Source organism: Gigantopelta aegis, chromosome 5, assembly GCF_016097555.1.
Source record: "Gigantopelta aegis isolate Gae_Host chromosome 5, Gae_host_genome, whole genome shotgun sequence".
In the NCBI taxonomy this organism is placed as follows: Eukaryota; Metazoa; Mollusca; class Gastropoda; order Neomphalida; family Peltospiridae; genus Gigantopelta; species Gigantopelta aegis.
The window spans coordinates 31,400,621-31,413,805 of NC_054703.1; the positions used below are offsets into that span (position 1 = coordinate 31,400,621).

Sequence of the window (13,185 nt, forward strand, 5' to 3'; positions counted from 1 at the left end):
ATAGTTAATTCTCAGTCGACAATATATATATATATATATAGCTATTGTAGGTCTATAGATCTAAAATAAATATATAATTATTATATAGTTAATTCTCAGTCGACAATATATATATATATATAGCTATTGTAGGTCTATAGATCTAAAATAAATATATAATTATTATATAGTTAATTCTCAGTCGACAAAATATAAATATAAGAAGACTGAAATTATTAATTAAAATATTTAGTTACTTAAAGTGGTTATTGTAAATCAGAAAAAATAATGTATCATGATATTGCACTGGTACAGGTACACACTAAAATGCATGTTTTTATTACTCAGTGATTTATCCAGCATATTTCGCTGGGGTCTGATGTCTGATTGCAGGACTTTAGAGTTTTTATAAAATCGACTAGCCATGGCATTAATGGTGTTAAAAATTGACTAGCCACGATTAAAAATTCACTAGCCCTACTTTACATTAAGTTGATACAACTTTACTAAATAATAGTAATGATCAGATATGTTACCTGAAGAAGGAGATAAAAACATTGAGTGGTGGGGGGGGGGGGGGGGGGGGGCAGAATATTCATATAAACAAAATAGACTTTAACTGTGGCATTTGACCTCCTGTTTTCACTAGCTGTCGGGCAAGGCAATAGTAGTTATTTACTAGCCGAACATTGAATAACTAGCCATGGAATTGGGGCTACAATAATGTAGCAACTCTGCTAGCCGTTGGGCATGGCAATAGTAGTCATTTACTAGCCCAACATTGATATCACTAGCCATGGAAGTGAGGCTACAATAATCTAGAAGCCCTGCTAGCTGTTGGGCATGGCAATAGTAGTTATTTACTAGCCCAACATTGAATATCACTAGCCATGGAAGTGAGGCTACAATAATCTAGAAGCCCTGCTAGCCATTGGGCATGGCAATAGTAGTTATTTACCAGCCCAACATTGAATATCACTAGCCATGGAAGTGAGGCTACAATAATCTAGAAGCCCTGCTAGCCATTGGGCATGGCAATAATAGTTATTTACCAGCCCAACATTGAATATCACTAGCCATGGAAGTGAGGCTACAATAATCTAGAAGCCCTGCTAGCTGTTGGGCATGGCAATAATAGTTATTTACCAGCCCAACGTTGAATATCACTGGCCATGGAAGTGAGGCTACCATAATCTAGAAGCCCTGCTAGCTGTCAGGCATGGCAATAGTAGTTATTTACTAGCCCAACATTGAATATCACTAGTCATGGGAGTGGGGCTACCATAATCTAGAAGCCCTGCTAGCTGTCAGGCATGGCAATAGTAGTTATTTACTAGCCCAACATTGAATATCACTAGTCATGGGAGTGGGGCTACCATAATCTAGAAGCCCTGGAATTGGGGAAAATTAGTGAGAGTAAATCATACTTGGATATGTTTTCAGGTCCCTGAACGATGCAGTACACCACTGTTATGTTAATGTATCAGAACAGACATAATTATATATACAGTGGACTCTCTCTAAACCGGATTCTGTGTAATCCGGATCTCTGCGTAAACCGGTCCATTTCTAAAGCCCCGTCCAGCTACCGTTTATCTCTTGGGTATAAATCTCTGCCTAATCCGTACTCTGTCTACTCTGGACTCCGGATCAAAAATCAAGAACGAAAGAACCGTTCATGCATTAATTACCTATGTCTACACCGGATTGGGATTTGACTGAACGACGGGCTGCTTAACTAGTTGAACAATGATCGTCACTTGCCGAATAATCAGGATGCCGTCGGAAGATCAAATACAAAATGTAATCCCACTCGTGTGAAGTTTACTTTTATTGCTGTAGGCCATTGGATCCAGATTTTGTATTCAAATAATTTCGTATATACAAATAAATAAAGTTTTAGGAAATAAAATGAAATTGAACCTCGTACAGATATTAGAACGACCAGAAACATGTTTAATATGCAACCACTAATATTTTATGCAGAAAAATATATTTGATATGTAATTACAATCGTTAAAAAGTATCTCTTAGTGGATAACATCTTAAAAATTGCAGTAAACTCAGGAATGTCCCTTTAGGTATATTTTTTATGTCTGTGAAATAATCGATTGCAAGTCTGGCTTGTATGACTGTGTTTCCCAACCATCCATGAGTTCAAATGCCATTGTTGATCGCAAGTTGTCGATCATTCAAGAACCATAACTCTGGATGAACTCTGTTTAAACTGGTCCTCTATGTAAACCGGACTATTTCGACGGTACATAGTGAGTCCGGTTTAGACAGAGTCCACTGTATATATATTATATTGGGAATATTTAGTACAGAAATTAGGAATTTTCAGTGCCACTTTCTTTTGGGAAGGGGCCAATGTTTGGACCCCCAGAATGCCTGGATTAATCTCTGTTACTGCATCTGACAAATGCAACTTTTAAAGATCACGCTGCAAGCACAAAATGTGGAGTTGTTTTACCGAATTTACTTTAGTTTTGGCTCAATTCAGTTAAACCACAGGCATTTAGCATTTTTCATTTCATTTCAACGTACAATGTATTTTCATGCTTATATCCAATTAAGGTTCAAGCACACTGTGCTGGGCACACACCTCAGCTATCTGGGCTGTCTGTCCGGGACAGTGGGTTAGTTGTTAGTGGTTAGTGAGAGAGAAGAGGGTGTAGTGGTCTTACACCTACCCATTGAGTCGTTAAAACCTGCTCTGGGTTGGAGCTGGTACAGGTCTGTGAACCCAGTACCTACTAGCCTTCTGTTCGATGGTTTAACCACCGGTTTTGACAGTCAGCCAGTGGAAGCTAGCCATTTGTGTTAGTAGACAGTAATTCCTCCACCTTTTATGCAGAGCACCACCAAAATTAAAAGGTGTGCTAACGTAGTAAATCAACAACAACAATTCGCTTGTCCAGAATGCATTTCTTTTATACACTTTTTGGGAGGGGGGGGGTTCGATGGTGTTGGGGTGTTAATTCTTGGTGGTTACATAGGTTAAAAATATGCATAAAGTAATTACTACGTCGAATGCATTTTTCACCTTAATTTCATCATTTGCAGTATTTAATAAATATTTAAATATATATATATTTTTACTTGTTCATGTTGTTTTATAATAATAAGTCACTGAATGACAGCTTGCTTAATTTTTTCTTATAGTGTTATGGAATTGAATATTTACAATGTGTGTGCTGAATGCAACCACAGTCGACAGAAAGAAAATGGGTTAAGTTTAGAGTTAGGGTTAAGAAAATCACACAGTAATGATAAAGAGTCATTAATTTTGTCAAAAAAGGTTAACTTAAAAAAAAAAAATCTGTAACCAAATTTGGGTATGGCGCCATACCTATTTTACCCTCTGGCAGAAACCCTGCTAAGTGAGTAAGATGTACATTGAAAATTTACTCACTTAATTTTTTTTTTTTAATTTTAGCATTATAAAGTCGGCTGACAAGATGTATAAGGAGGCTGAGAGACTGGACAGCCTGCAGGACGAGGAGCGGGCGTACGTCCTGTACATGAAATACTTCAACGTCATCCAGCAAGCCAAGAAGAAACCTGACTACAAGAAACAGAAGGTACGGCATACACACCACCTACAAAACAGTATATTGTTCATATTATTCCATTATTACGTCCTGTACATGAAATACTTCAACGTCATCCAGCACGCCAAGAAGAAACCTGACTACAAGAAACAGAAGGTACGGCATACACACCACCTACAAAACAGTATATTGTTCATATTAATCCATTATTACGTCCTGTACATGAAATACTTCAACGTCATCCAGCATGCCAAGAAGAAACCCGACTACAAGAAACAGAAGGTACGGCATACACAACACAGAGCATTTTGTTCAGTATCGTGTCGCGATTACACAAATTTCAGAGATTGCTACACAATTATAAAATGTTAAACATTTAAACCTTTTTTTTTTCTTTACAGGAATATTTTGACAGTTTAATTGGAAAGAGGGCCATTATTAAGGCAATAAACTATATTTCTTTGCAGGAATATTTTGACAGTTTAGTTGGAAAGAGGGCCATTTTTAAAGCAATAAACTCTATATTTGTTTACAGGAATATTTTGACAGTTTAATTGGAAAGAGGGCTATTCTTAAAGCTATAGACAGAGCAGAAAAACTGGCAGAAAGTTTGAAAGACAGGTGAGAGACCAATCTATTACATCGTTACAGGTAAATAAAATATTAATTTCTTGCATGTTGTTTGTAAATCACTAAAGTAGGCCTATAACTGGCACTCACCATTTTACAAATTTTTAAAACTATTGGCAGAAATGTATACCAATCTGGCGAAATAAATTCCTGTAATAATTATAATTGATATTTTGGTCATTTGACATATAGTCAGAGAGGAAACCCACTACATTTTTCCATTAGTAGCAAAGGGATCTTTTATATGCATCATCCCACAGCCAGGATAGCATATACCATGGCCTTTGATATACCAGTCGTGGTGCACTGGCTGGAATCGGGGAAATAGCCTATGGGGCAGGACGTAGCCCTATTCACCGTGACTGGTATATCAAAGGCCGTGGTATGTGCTGTCCTGTCTGTGGCATAGTGCATATAAAAGATCTCTTGTTACTAATAAAACAAAATGTAGTGGGTTTCCTTTCTTAAACTATATATCAAAATTACTGATTGTTTGACATCCAGTAGCTGATGATTAATAAATCAATTTGATCTAGTGGTGTCATTACACAAAAACAAAACTTTCATTCATTCTGTCATTCTGGGATGTCAGTCTTATGCAGATTTATGACATTTGTGTGGTCATATGGACTATTTCTTAGATCAGTCTAAAACTTGTGGAGTTATTAAAGAAAACAAACTTTAACTTGTTTTTTAACAGTGACAACTAAAACTGTTAGTAAATATTTTTCCAGATACGATGAAGTAGAAGCAGCGGCTGTTGCGGCCAAACTGTCGAAACTCCATCTAGAGAGAGACAAGAAACAGATTGATGATGTGGTGGACGATGTTGTAGTAGATATGACATCGTCAAACACTGACAAGAAACCAGGCGACTCCAGCTCAAACGAAGAGAAAGAAAACCAGTCTAAAACCGGTATAGTAAAGTTATAGAAATTTTTGTTATGGTGCATGGTAGTCTGATTAAAATAGTCTAAAACTGGTGAGTGAAACCGTCCGTCCCACATATAGTTTACCGAATGTTTTTTTTTTTTCACAATGTCTTGAGATGTTGAGCAGATTATATGTACCCCTACTAAGGTTTTATGGGTTTAAAATGTTTTCTGAAATTGGACACTGCATTTCAAGTGTTTGGACAAATTTGAAATGGCAATTCCTTTAGTATCATCTATCAAAAGGTTCCAAGACTTCAGGGTACATAAAGTATCATCTATCAAAAGGTTCCAAGACTTCAGGGTACATAAAGTATCATCTATCAAAGGGTTCCAAGACTTCAGGGTACATAAAGTATCGTCTATCAAAAGGTTCCAAGACTTCAGGGTACATAAAGTATCATCTATCAAAGGGTTCCAAGACTTCAGGGTACATAAAGTATCATCTATCAAAGGGTTCCAAGACTTCAGGGTACATAAAGTATCATCTATCAAAAGGTTCCAAGACTTCAGGGTACATAAAGTATCATCTATCAAAGGGTTCCAAGACTTCAGGGTACATAAAGTATCATCTATCAAAGGGTTCCAAGACTTCAGGGTACATAAAGTATCGTCTATCAAAAGGTTCAAAGACTTCAGGGTACATAAAGTATCGTCTATCAAAAAGTTCCAAGACTTCAGGGTACATAAAGTATCATCTATCAAAAGGTTCCAAGACTTCAGGGTACATAATTTTAGCCTCCGTATTCTCTGGCAGAAACCCTGGTAATGATATAAGACTGCCAAGAAACTGGCCTAAAATGGGTCAGTTGTAGATATTTTGTAATGATGTAACAATCTGACTGAAAGTAAATCTTAATCACTGTTTTGGCAAATTTGTAATGACGGATATTCGCTAAATGTAACTTTAATTAGCCTTTGGTCATATGGCGATTGACAGCTTTACTATGTGTCTGTCTGTCCATCCATCTGTCTGTCCATCCGTCCGTCCGTGGCAATTGACAGCTTTAATGCACTATCGTATACGCAAATATTTTCGCGGCTAAAATAATTCATTTTACATTTTCTCGAGGAATTATTTTTGCGACTGTGTCCTCCGATAATAAAATTAAAATTACCCATATTTCATTTGCCAAACTCTTTTCATTGACGATTTCACGCACACACTTGGACATGTTACCATGCTGTCAGCAAGATGTCAATGTTGTATATATGTCTGATAAGACTATTGTCATGTTATCGATGGAACACGCACATGCGATACAGAACATTGAAAAACGCAAATATCATAAGAAATATACTTTTCATTATTGGTAGTACCCACAAACTTCCATTCAAGGTTACAAAGAAAACAAGCAAAACTGAGATTATGTCACAACAGACTTGCACCCAAATTTGTGTCATTTGGATCAAATCCACATGACCAGGCAGGTTTACAGAATCACGTGACCTTGCGGACCTCTGACTGCTTGATTCTGATATGGGTTGGGCGTGTAGAGATAAGACTATATATTATAAGGTAAATAATATTATACCAAATCGGAAATAAGTGCGCGCATAATTAAATTTGCAGTGCTACTAACGTGTTCGCGATTTTCGCAGTATATTTTATTCGCAAACATATTTGCATGTACGGTATATGGGGGTGCTTTTGAAATTTGATTTCCCACGTTAGAAAAATCCTGTATCGCACCTTTTTATTTTTTGTGGTTACGAGTATTTTGCCATTAAATGTGACCTGTGATAGTGTCCGTGTGTAAAACTGAACTTTTACCTTAAAATTTTGCAATTGATGTTCAATATTATTAGTCCCCTACGGGTCCAACCAGAGGGGACAATAGGTTTCATCTCCGTCCATCTGTCTGTCCGTCCGTCCACCCATCCGTCTGTCTGTGTGTCCATCCGTCTGATCCACATATAGTTTTCCGGACTTTGTTTTCCGCAATGCCTCAAGATGTTGAGCTGAAATTTTGTATGTAGGTTTATCACATACTGTTACAGATAAGTTTGACTTACATGGGAATTTATTCAGGGGCTACGATTCTGTTGAAATGGAATTTATCCATGTTTTACAGAGTTATGGCCGTTGAACGTAGACGGTTGTGAACATTTGTTGGGCCTTGTAGAGGACATGTATTGCTTTAGCAGTGCTCTTGGAATGCTTGTTATTTTTTGTCCCCGACCGGTCCAACCGGAGGGGACTATGTATCTGTCCGTCTGTCCGTTCGTCTGTCCATCCATCTGTCCGTCTGTCCATCCACCTGTTCATCTGTCCGTCCATATGTCCGTCCATCCATCTGTCCTACATATAGTTTTCCTGACGTGTTTTTCACAATGCCTCAAGATATTGAGCTGACATTTTGTGTATAGCTTCATCATGTTCTGCTACAGATCACGTTTGACTTTCATGGCGATTTGTGGGCAGGGCATAGCCCAGTGGTACAGTGCTCGCCCTATACACCATCGATGTGGGATCGATCCCTGTCGGTGGGCCATTGGACTATTTCTCGTTCCAGCCAGTGCACCACGACTGTTATATCAAAGGCTGTGGTATGTACTACCCTGTCTGGGATTGTGCTCATAAAAGATCCCTTGCAGCTAATCGAAAAGAGTAGCCCATGAAGTTACAACAGCGGGTTTCCTCTCTCAATATCCATGTGGTCCTTAACCATATGTCTGACGCCAAAAATACCATAAATAAAATGTGTTGAGTGCGTTGTTAAATGAGACATTTCATTCTTTCTTTGTTTTTGCTCTCAGAATGCTTGTGTTGTTTTCCTCCTCAGAGTTGACAAGAGGCAGCATAACACCCATGGAGCTGTATAAGCTCCTACAAGACAAAGGTGTCACGGTCATCCTGATGGACGTCAGATCGCGGAAAGATTTCCAAGAGTCCCACATTTCTCACCCCTCGAGTATCAACATACCAGAAGAAATAATTAAACCTGGGTAAGAATAGGTCGAAGGGTCGACCCCTCGAGTATGAACATACCAGAAGAAATAATTAAACCTGGGTAAGACTAGGTCGAAGGGTCGACCCCTCGAGTATCAACATACCAGAAGAAATAATTAAACCTGGTTAAGACTAGGTCGAAGGGTCGACCCCTCGAGTATCAACATACCAGAAGAAATAATTAAACCTGGTTAAGACTAGGTCGAAGGGTCGACCCCTCGAGTATCAACATACCAGAAGAAATAATTAAACCTGGTTAAGACTAGGTCGAAGGGTCGACCCCTCGAGTATCAACATACCAGAAGAAATAATTAAACCTGGTTAAGACTAGGTCGAAGGGTCGACCCCTCGAGTATCAACATACCAGAAGAAATAATTAAACCTGGGTAAGACTAGGTCGAAGGGTCGACCCCTCGAGTATCAACATACCAGAAGAAATAATTAAACCTGGTTAAGACTAGGTCGAAGGGTCAAATCCCCTCAGAGGGGTGGGGGGCAGGACCTAGTCCAGTGGTAAAGCTGCTAATGGGAAAAATTGTTACAGGTTTCCTCTGAAGACTGTCGCACAATTGCGAAATATTTGACATTCAGTTGTCGATTATTAATTATTAGTCTTCTACCGGTCCAAGCAAAGGTGACCATAAGTTTCATTTCAGTCCATCTGTCCTTCTGTCCGTCCGTCCTTCTGTCCATCTTGAGACATTGAGCTGAAAGTTTGTATATTGCTTTATCATGCTACAGATCAAGTTTGAATTTCATGGTGATGGCCCTTAAACTTAGAAGATACAAATTGTTTTTAGACCGTCCTCTGTGGTGTCGTGGTTAGGCCATCAGACGTAAGGCTGGTAGGTACAGGGTTCGCAGCCCGGTACCGGCCTCGGTGGTGTCGTGGTTAGGCCATCAGACGTAAGGCTAGTAGGTACAGGGTTCGCAGCCCGGTACCGGCCTCGGTGGTGTCGTGGTTAGGCCATCAGACGTAAGGCTGGTAGGTACAGGGTTCGCAGCCCGGTACCGGCTCTCGCCCAGAGCGAAATTTTAACAACTCAGTGGGTAAGTGTAATACCACTACACACTCTTCTTTCTGACTAACAACTGACAACTAACCCACTGTCCTGGACAGACAGCCCAGATAGCTGAGGTATGTGCCCAAGACAGCGTGCTTGAACCGTAATTGGATATAAGCACGAACATTTTAAAGGTTTTTTTAGTCATGTATTGCTTTAGCTTCGTGAATGCTTGTTAATCACTGTGCTCTAGTGGTGTCGTTAAACAAGATCAACATTACCGGTACTTCTTTCCTACAAGCTGTAGGTTGTAATGTGTTGTGGTGTCAAAAACCGTTCTCCTCCTCTATTCTTCTTGTTTCTCTGTTCTAATCTGAACTGACGTCCAAAAGAAACTATACCAATTCTCTGAGAGACTACTGAAGAAAAACCAAAATCAAAATATGTTTCATTTTTAAAACATATATATTCATGAGAGTGGTGTTTTGGCATGCTGGGAACAAAATATTGTTCCATAAAGCAGAACGATATTTAACCACCCTTTTATTTCCATTGTCCAAATTATAAAGGAAATTAAATAAATTTGTCTTGGTATAGTTTCTTTCGGACATCAGTATATATACAAATAGGGGCGGGACGTAGCTCAGTTATATATATATCTGTGGTCCTTAACCACATGTCTGACACCATATATCCGTAAATAAAATGTGTTGAGTGTGTCCTTAAATAAAACATTTCCTTCCTTCCTATATACAAATATTTATACAATAGTTTTACATTTTTCAACACTAAAAGCACATCTTGTAATTTCTAAAATGTCCATGTTGACTAGCTAATATTTCAGTTGTATAATGTAGGGAAAGGTCTTTATATAGGCTATGCCCGTTATCAATTCCATCTGTTACTACACATGTAGACAAAAATAAATATTGTTTAAACAAAATTAACATTCCTACCCTTGGTTCTCCACTTTCAGATCGACTGTTTCACATATTGCCAATGCCTTGCCGTCGGAATCGGTGTCGCTATGGAAACAGAGAGACAGTGTCGACTACATTATTCTGCTAGACTGGGTTTCTACGGAGAAAAACCTCGATGTTGGGACAACATTACGAACTCTGAAAGATGCGCTGTTTAGGGTAAGCCCATCTACTAGAAAACAGTGCCCTATGTTGGGTACATCAAAGGTCATGGTGTGTGCTGTCTTGTCATTGAGATGGTGCATATAAAAGATCCCTTGCTACTAATGGAAAAATGTAGCAAGTTTCCTCTCTTAGACTATATGTCAAAATTACCAAATGTTTGACATCCAATAGCAGACGATTAATGAATCAGTGTGCTCTAGTGGTGTCGTTAATCAAAACAAAGTTTTTCTTCTTGGACTTCTTGTCTATAATTACCAAATGTATAACATCCAATAGCCGATGATAAATAAACAGTGTGCTCTAGTGGTGTCGTTAAAGAAACCAAACTTTAACCCAGGGCTTCTAGAATTTTTATAAAATCCACTAGCCATGGGATCAGTGATTTTTAAAAATGTACTAGCCACAATTAAAAATTCACTAGCCCTACTCTACTTAAAGTTAATACAATTTTACTAAATAATATTAATAATTGGATATAACACCTAAAGAGGGAGATAGAGCTCAAAAACACTAACACTGGGAGGTGGGGTGGCGGCAGGATATTCATATTTACAAAATAGACTTAACTGCAACATTTGACCAAAAATATTTCACTATCCGTCGGGCATGGCAATAGTAGTTATTTACTAGCCCAACATTGAATATCACTAGCTATGGGAGTGGGGCTACCATAATCTAGAAGCTCTGCTAGCTGTAGGGCATGGCAATAGTAGTTATTTACTAGCCCACCATTGAATATCACTAGCTATGGGAGTGGGGCTACCATAATCTAGAAGCTCTGCTAGCCGTCGGGCATGGCAATAGTAGTTATTTACCAGCCCAACATTGAATATCACTAGCTATGGAAGTGGGGGTTACCATAATCTAGAAGCCCTGTTTAACCTGTTTTTCATTTCAGTACGATTCGACGGTGACCCTAAAGACGGAGCCTCTGATCCTGGAGTCTGGCTACGAGCAGTGGCTTCTGTACTACCCAGTGATGTCCACCAACCCAAGGGTGTCACGGCCAAGTCCTGACCAATCAGTGGCCTCCATGTCGGGCTGTGAGTAGATTTTGTCCAATCAGTGGCCTCCATGTCTGGCTGTGAGGAGATTTTGTCCAATCATTGACCTCCATGTAGGACTGTATGTAGATTTTGTTCAATCAGTGACCTCCATGTAGGACTGTATGTAGATTTTGTTCAATCAGTGACCTCCATGTAGGACTGTATGTAGATTTTGTCCAATCAGTGACCTCCATGTCTGGCTGTAAGTAGATTTTGTCCAATCAATGACCTCCAAGTAGTAGTAATATCCAATTAATAATGCTACTAGCACAAATGGAGTAACAAAAATAAATATTGTCGAGGTATAGAAATTTATCTTTTCTGGACAAATGGAGTTAAAAAAAATATATATCATTGAGGATTAGAAATGTATCTATTCTCTACAAAATTGAGGCGAAAATATACATATATTGTTGAGGTATGCAAATGTAGCTATTCTGGAAAAATGGTGTTACAAAATGTATACATCAAGGTATACAAATTTTATCTATTCTGAATAAAATGGAGTAAAAAAATATATATACATATATATATTGTCCAGGTATAAAAATTTATCTATTCTTAGTAAAAAACATAGATCATTGATGTTGAGGCTGAAGTTATGCCCTGTGGTATAGTTGGATGATTTAAAAAAAAAGAAAAATGAATTAAACATTTTTGGTCTGTTCTTTAGTTTTCTGCTAGCGAAAACATATATAAAAACACCCTTGCTGTTTTTTCCATAGGAGTAGCATGTATGGTAACAATGGGTTTTTTCTCTCATTTTTTAAAACTAAATTTTAAAAAGCCATATGTTAGACACGAAGTGGCCTTTGTGTTAACGTTGTGCCTAGTCGCCATGTGACCGGCCTCGGTGGCGGCGTGGTTAGGCCATCGGTCTACAGGCTGGTAGGTACTGGGTTCGGATCCCAGTTGAGGCATGGGATTTTTAATGCAGATACTGACTCCAAACCCTGAGTGAGCGCTCCGCAAGGCTCAATGGGTAGGTGTAAACCACTTGCACCGACTAGTGATCCATAACTGGTTCAACAGAGGCCATGGTTTGGGCTATCCTGCCTGTGGGAAGCGCAAATAAAAGATCCCTTGCTACCTGTCGTAAAAGAGTAGCCTATGTGGCGACAGCGGGTTTCCTCGAAAAACAGTGTCAGAATGACCATATGTGTGACGTCCAATAGCCGATGATAAGATAAAAAATCAATGTGCTCTAGTGGCGTCGTTAAATAAAACAAACTTTACTTTTTCTTTAGTCGCCATGTGTTAATCAGGGCTAATGCTTACGCAACATGGCTACAGCATTGGGCTGATTAAATTTTGTTTCTCTCAGGCAGAAACATTGGTACACATAAAACTTATTATTTGTCGTCGCATTAGAGAGGTTTCTCATTCACGTGACCATTACTGCTACGGATACCGATAGGTAATCATTTAGAGTCAAATTTACAAAGCCTGTTTATGTTTTACACGCGTGTCACTATACACATTTGCATTGCTTAAACACCAGGGCCCGGTTACACAAAGCACTCGTAACACATTATGTATGGCGTACGGCTGACATAAGTGTTACAAGTGCTTTGTGTTACCGGGCCCTGGTCTTAAGGTTCGCACACATTTGAAAAGGCCCTAAATTTGAAGGGTTGCACTAAAAAATCCCTATTTTGATCATCTAACCCTAAAAAGCACTATGTTTTACGGGCAAGTTCACAAAAGACCCTACATTGGGCCATATAAGCCCTGAAATCGAGAGACAATTTTCTTCTTCAGAAAACATTGAATAAATTGCCAAAAATACATCGATATCTACTTTCATTTCTTAATCTCTGTGCTCGCTCAAACATTGGTGTGTAAACAATGCCAAAATGATACCAACGATTCCTTCGTAAAACATCGTCAATGTTCAGTATTGTTCATGAATAGAAGGATTCATTCGTAACTTTCGGGGAGC

At 38.7% G+C, this 13,185-nt stretch overlaps 1 protein-coding gene across 1 annotated transcript in view; it reads left to right on the top strand.

Annotated features, from left to right (window-relative positions):
• Positions 1 to 13,185, top strand: part of LOC121373615 (ubiquitin carboxyl-terminal hydrolase 8-like) — a 77,365-nt gene that overhangs the window by 6,571 nt on the left and 57,609 nt on the right. Inside the window, exons 3-8 of the mRNA XM_041500313.1 lie at positions 3,419 to 3,563; positions 4,069 to 4,154; positions 4,898 to 5,079; positions 7,882 to 8,044; positions 10,029 to 10,191; positions 11,096 to 11,240. Coding sequence (XP_041356247.1) covers positions 3,419 to 3,563; positions 4,069 to 4,154; positions 4,898 to 5,079; positions 7,882 to 8,044; positions 10,029 to 10,191; positions 11,096 to 11,240 — 884 coding nt within the window. The remainder of the gene's footprint in view (positions 1 to 3,418; positions 3,564 to 4,068; positions 4,155 to 4,897; positions 5,080 to 7,881; positions 8,045 to 10,028; positions 10,192 to 11,095; positions 11,241 to 13,185) is intronic.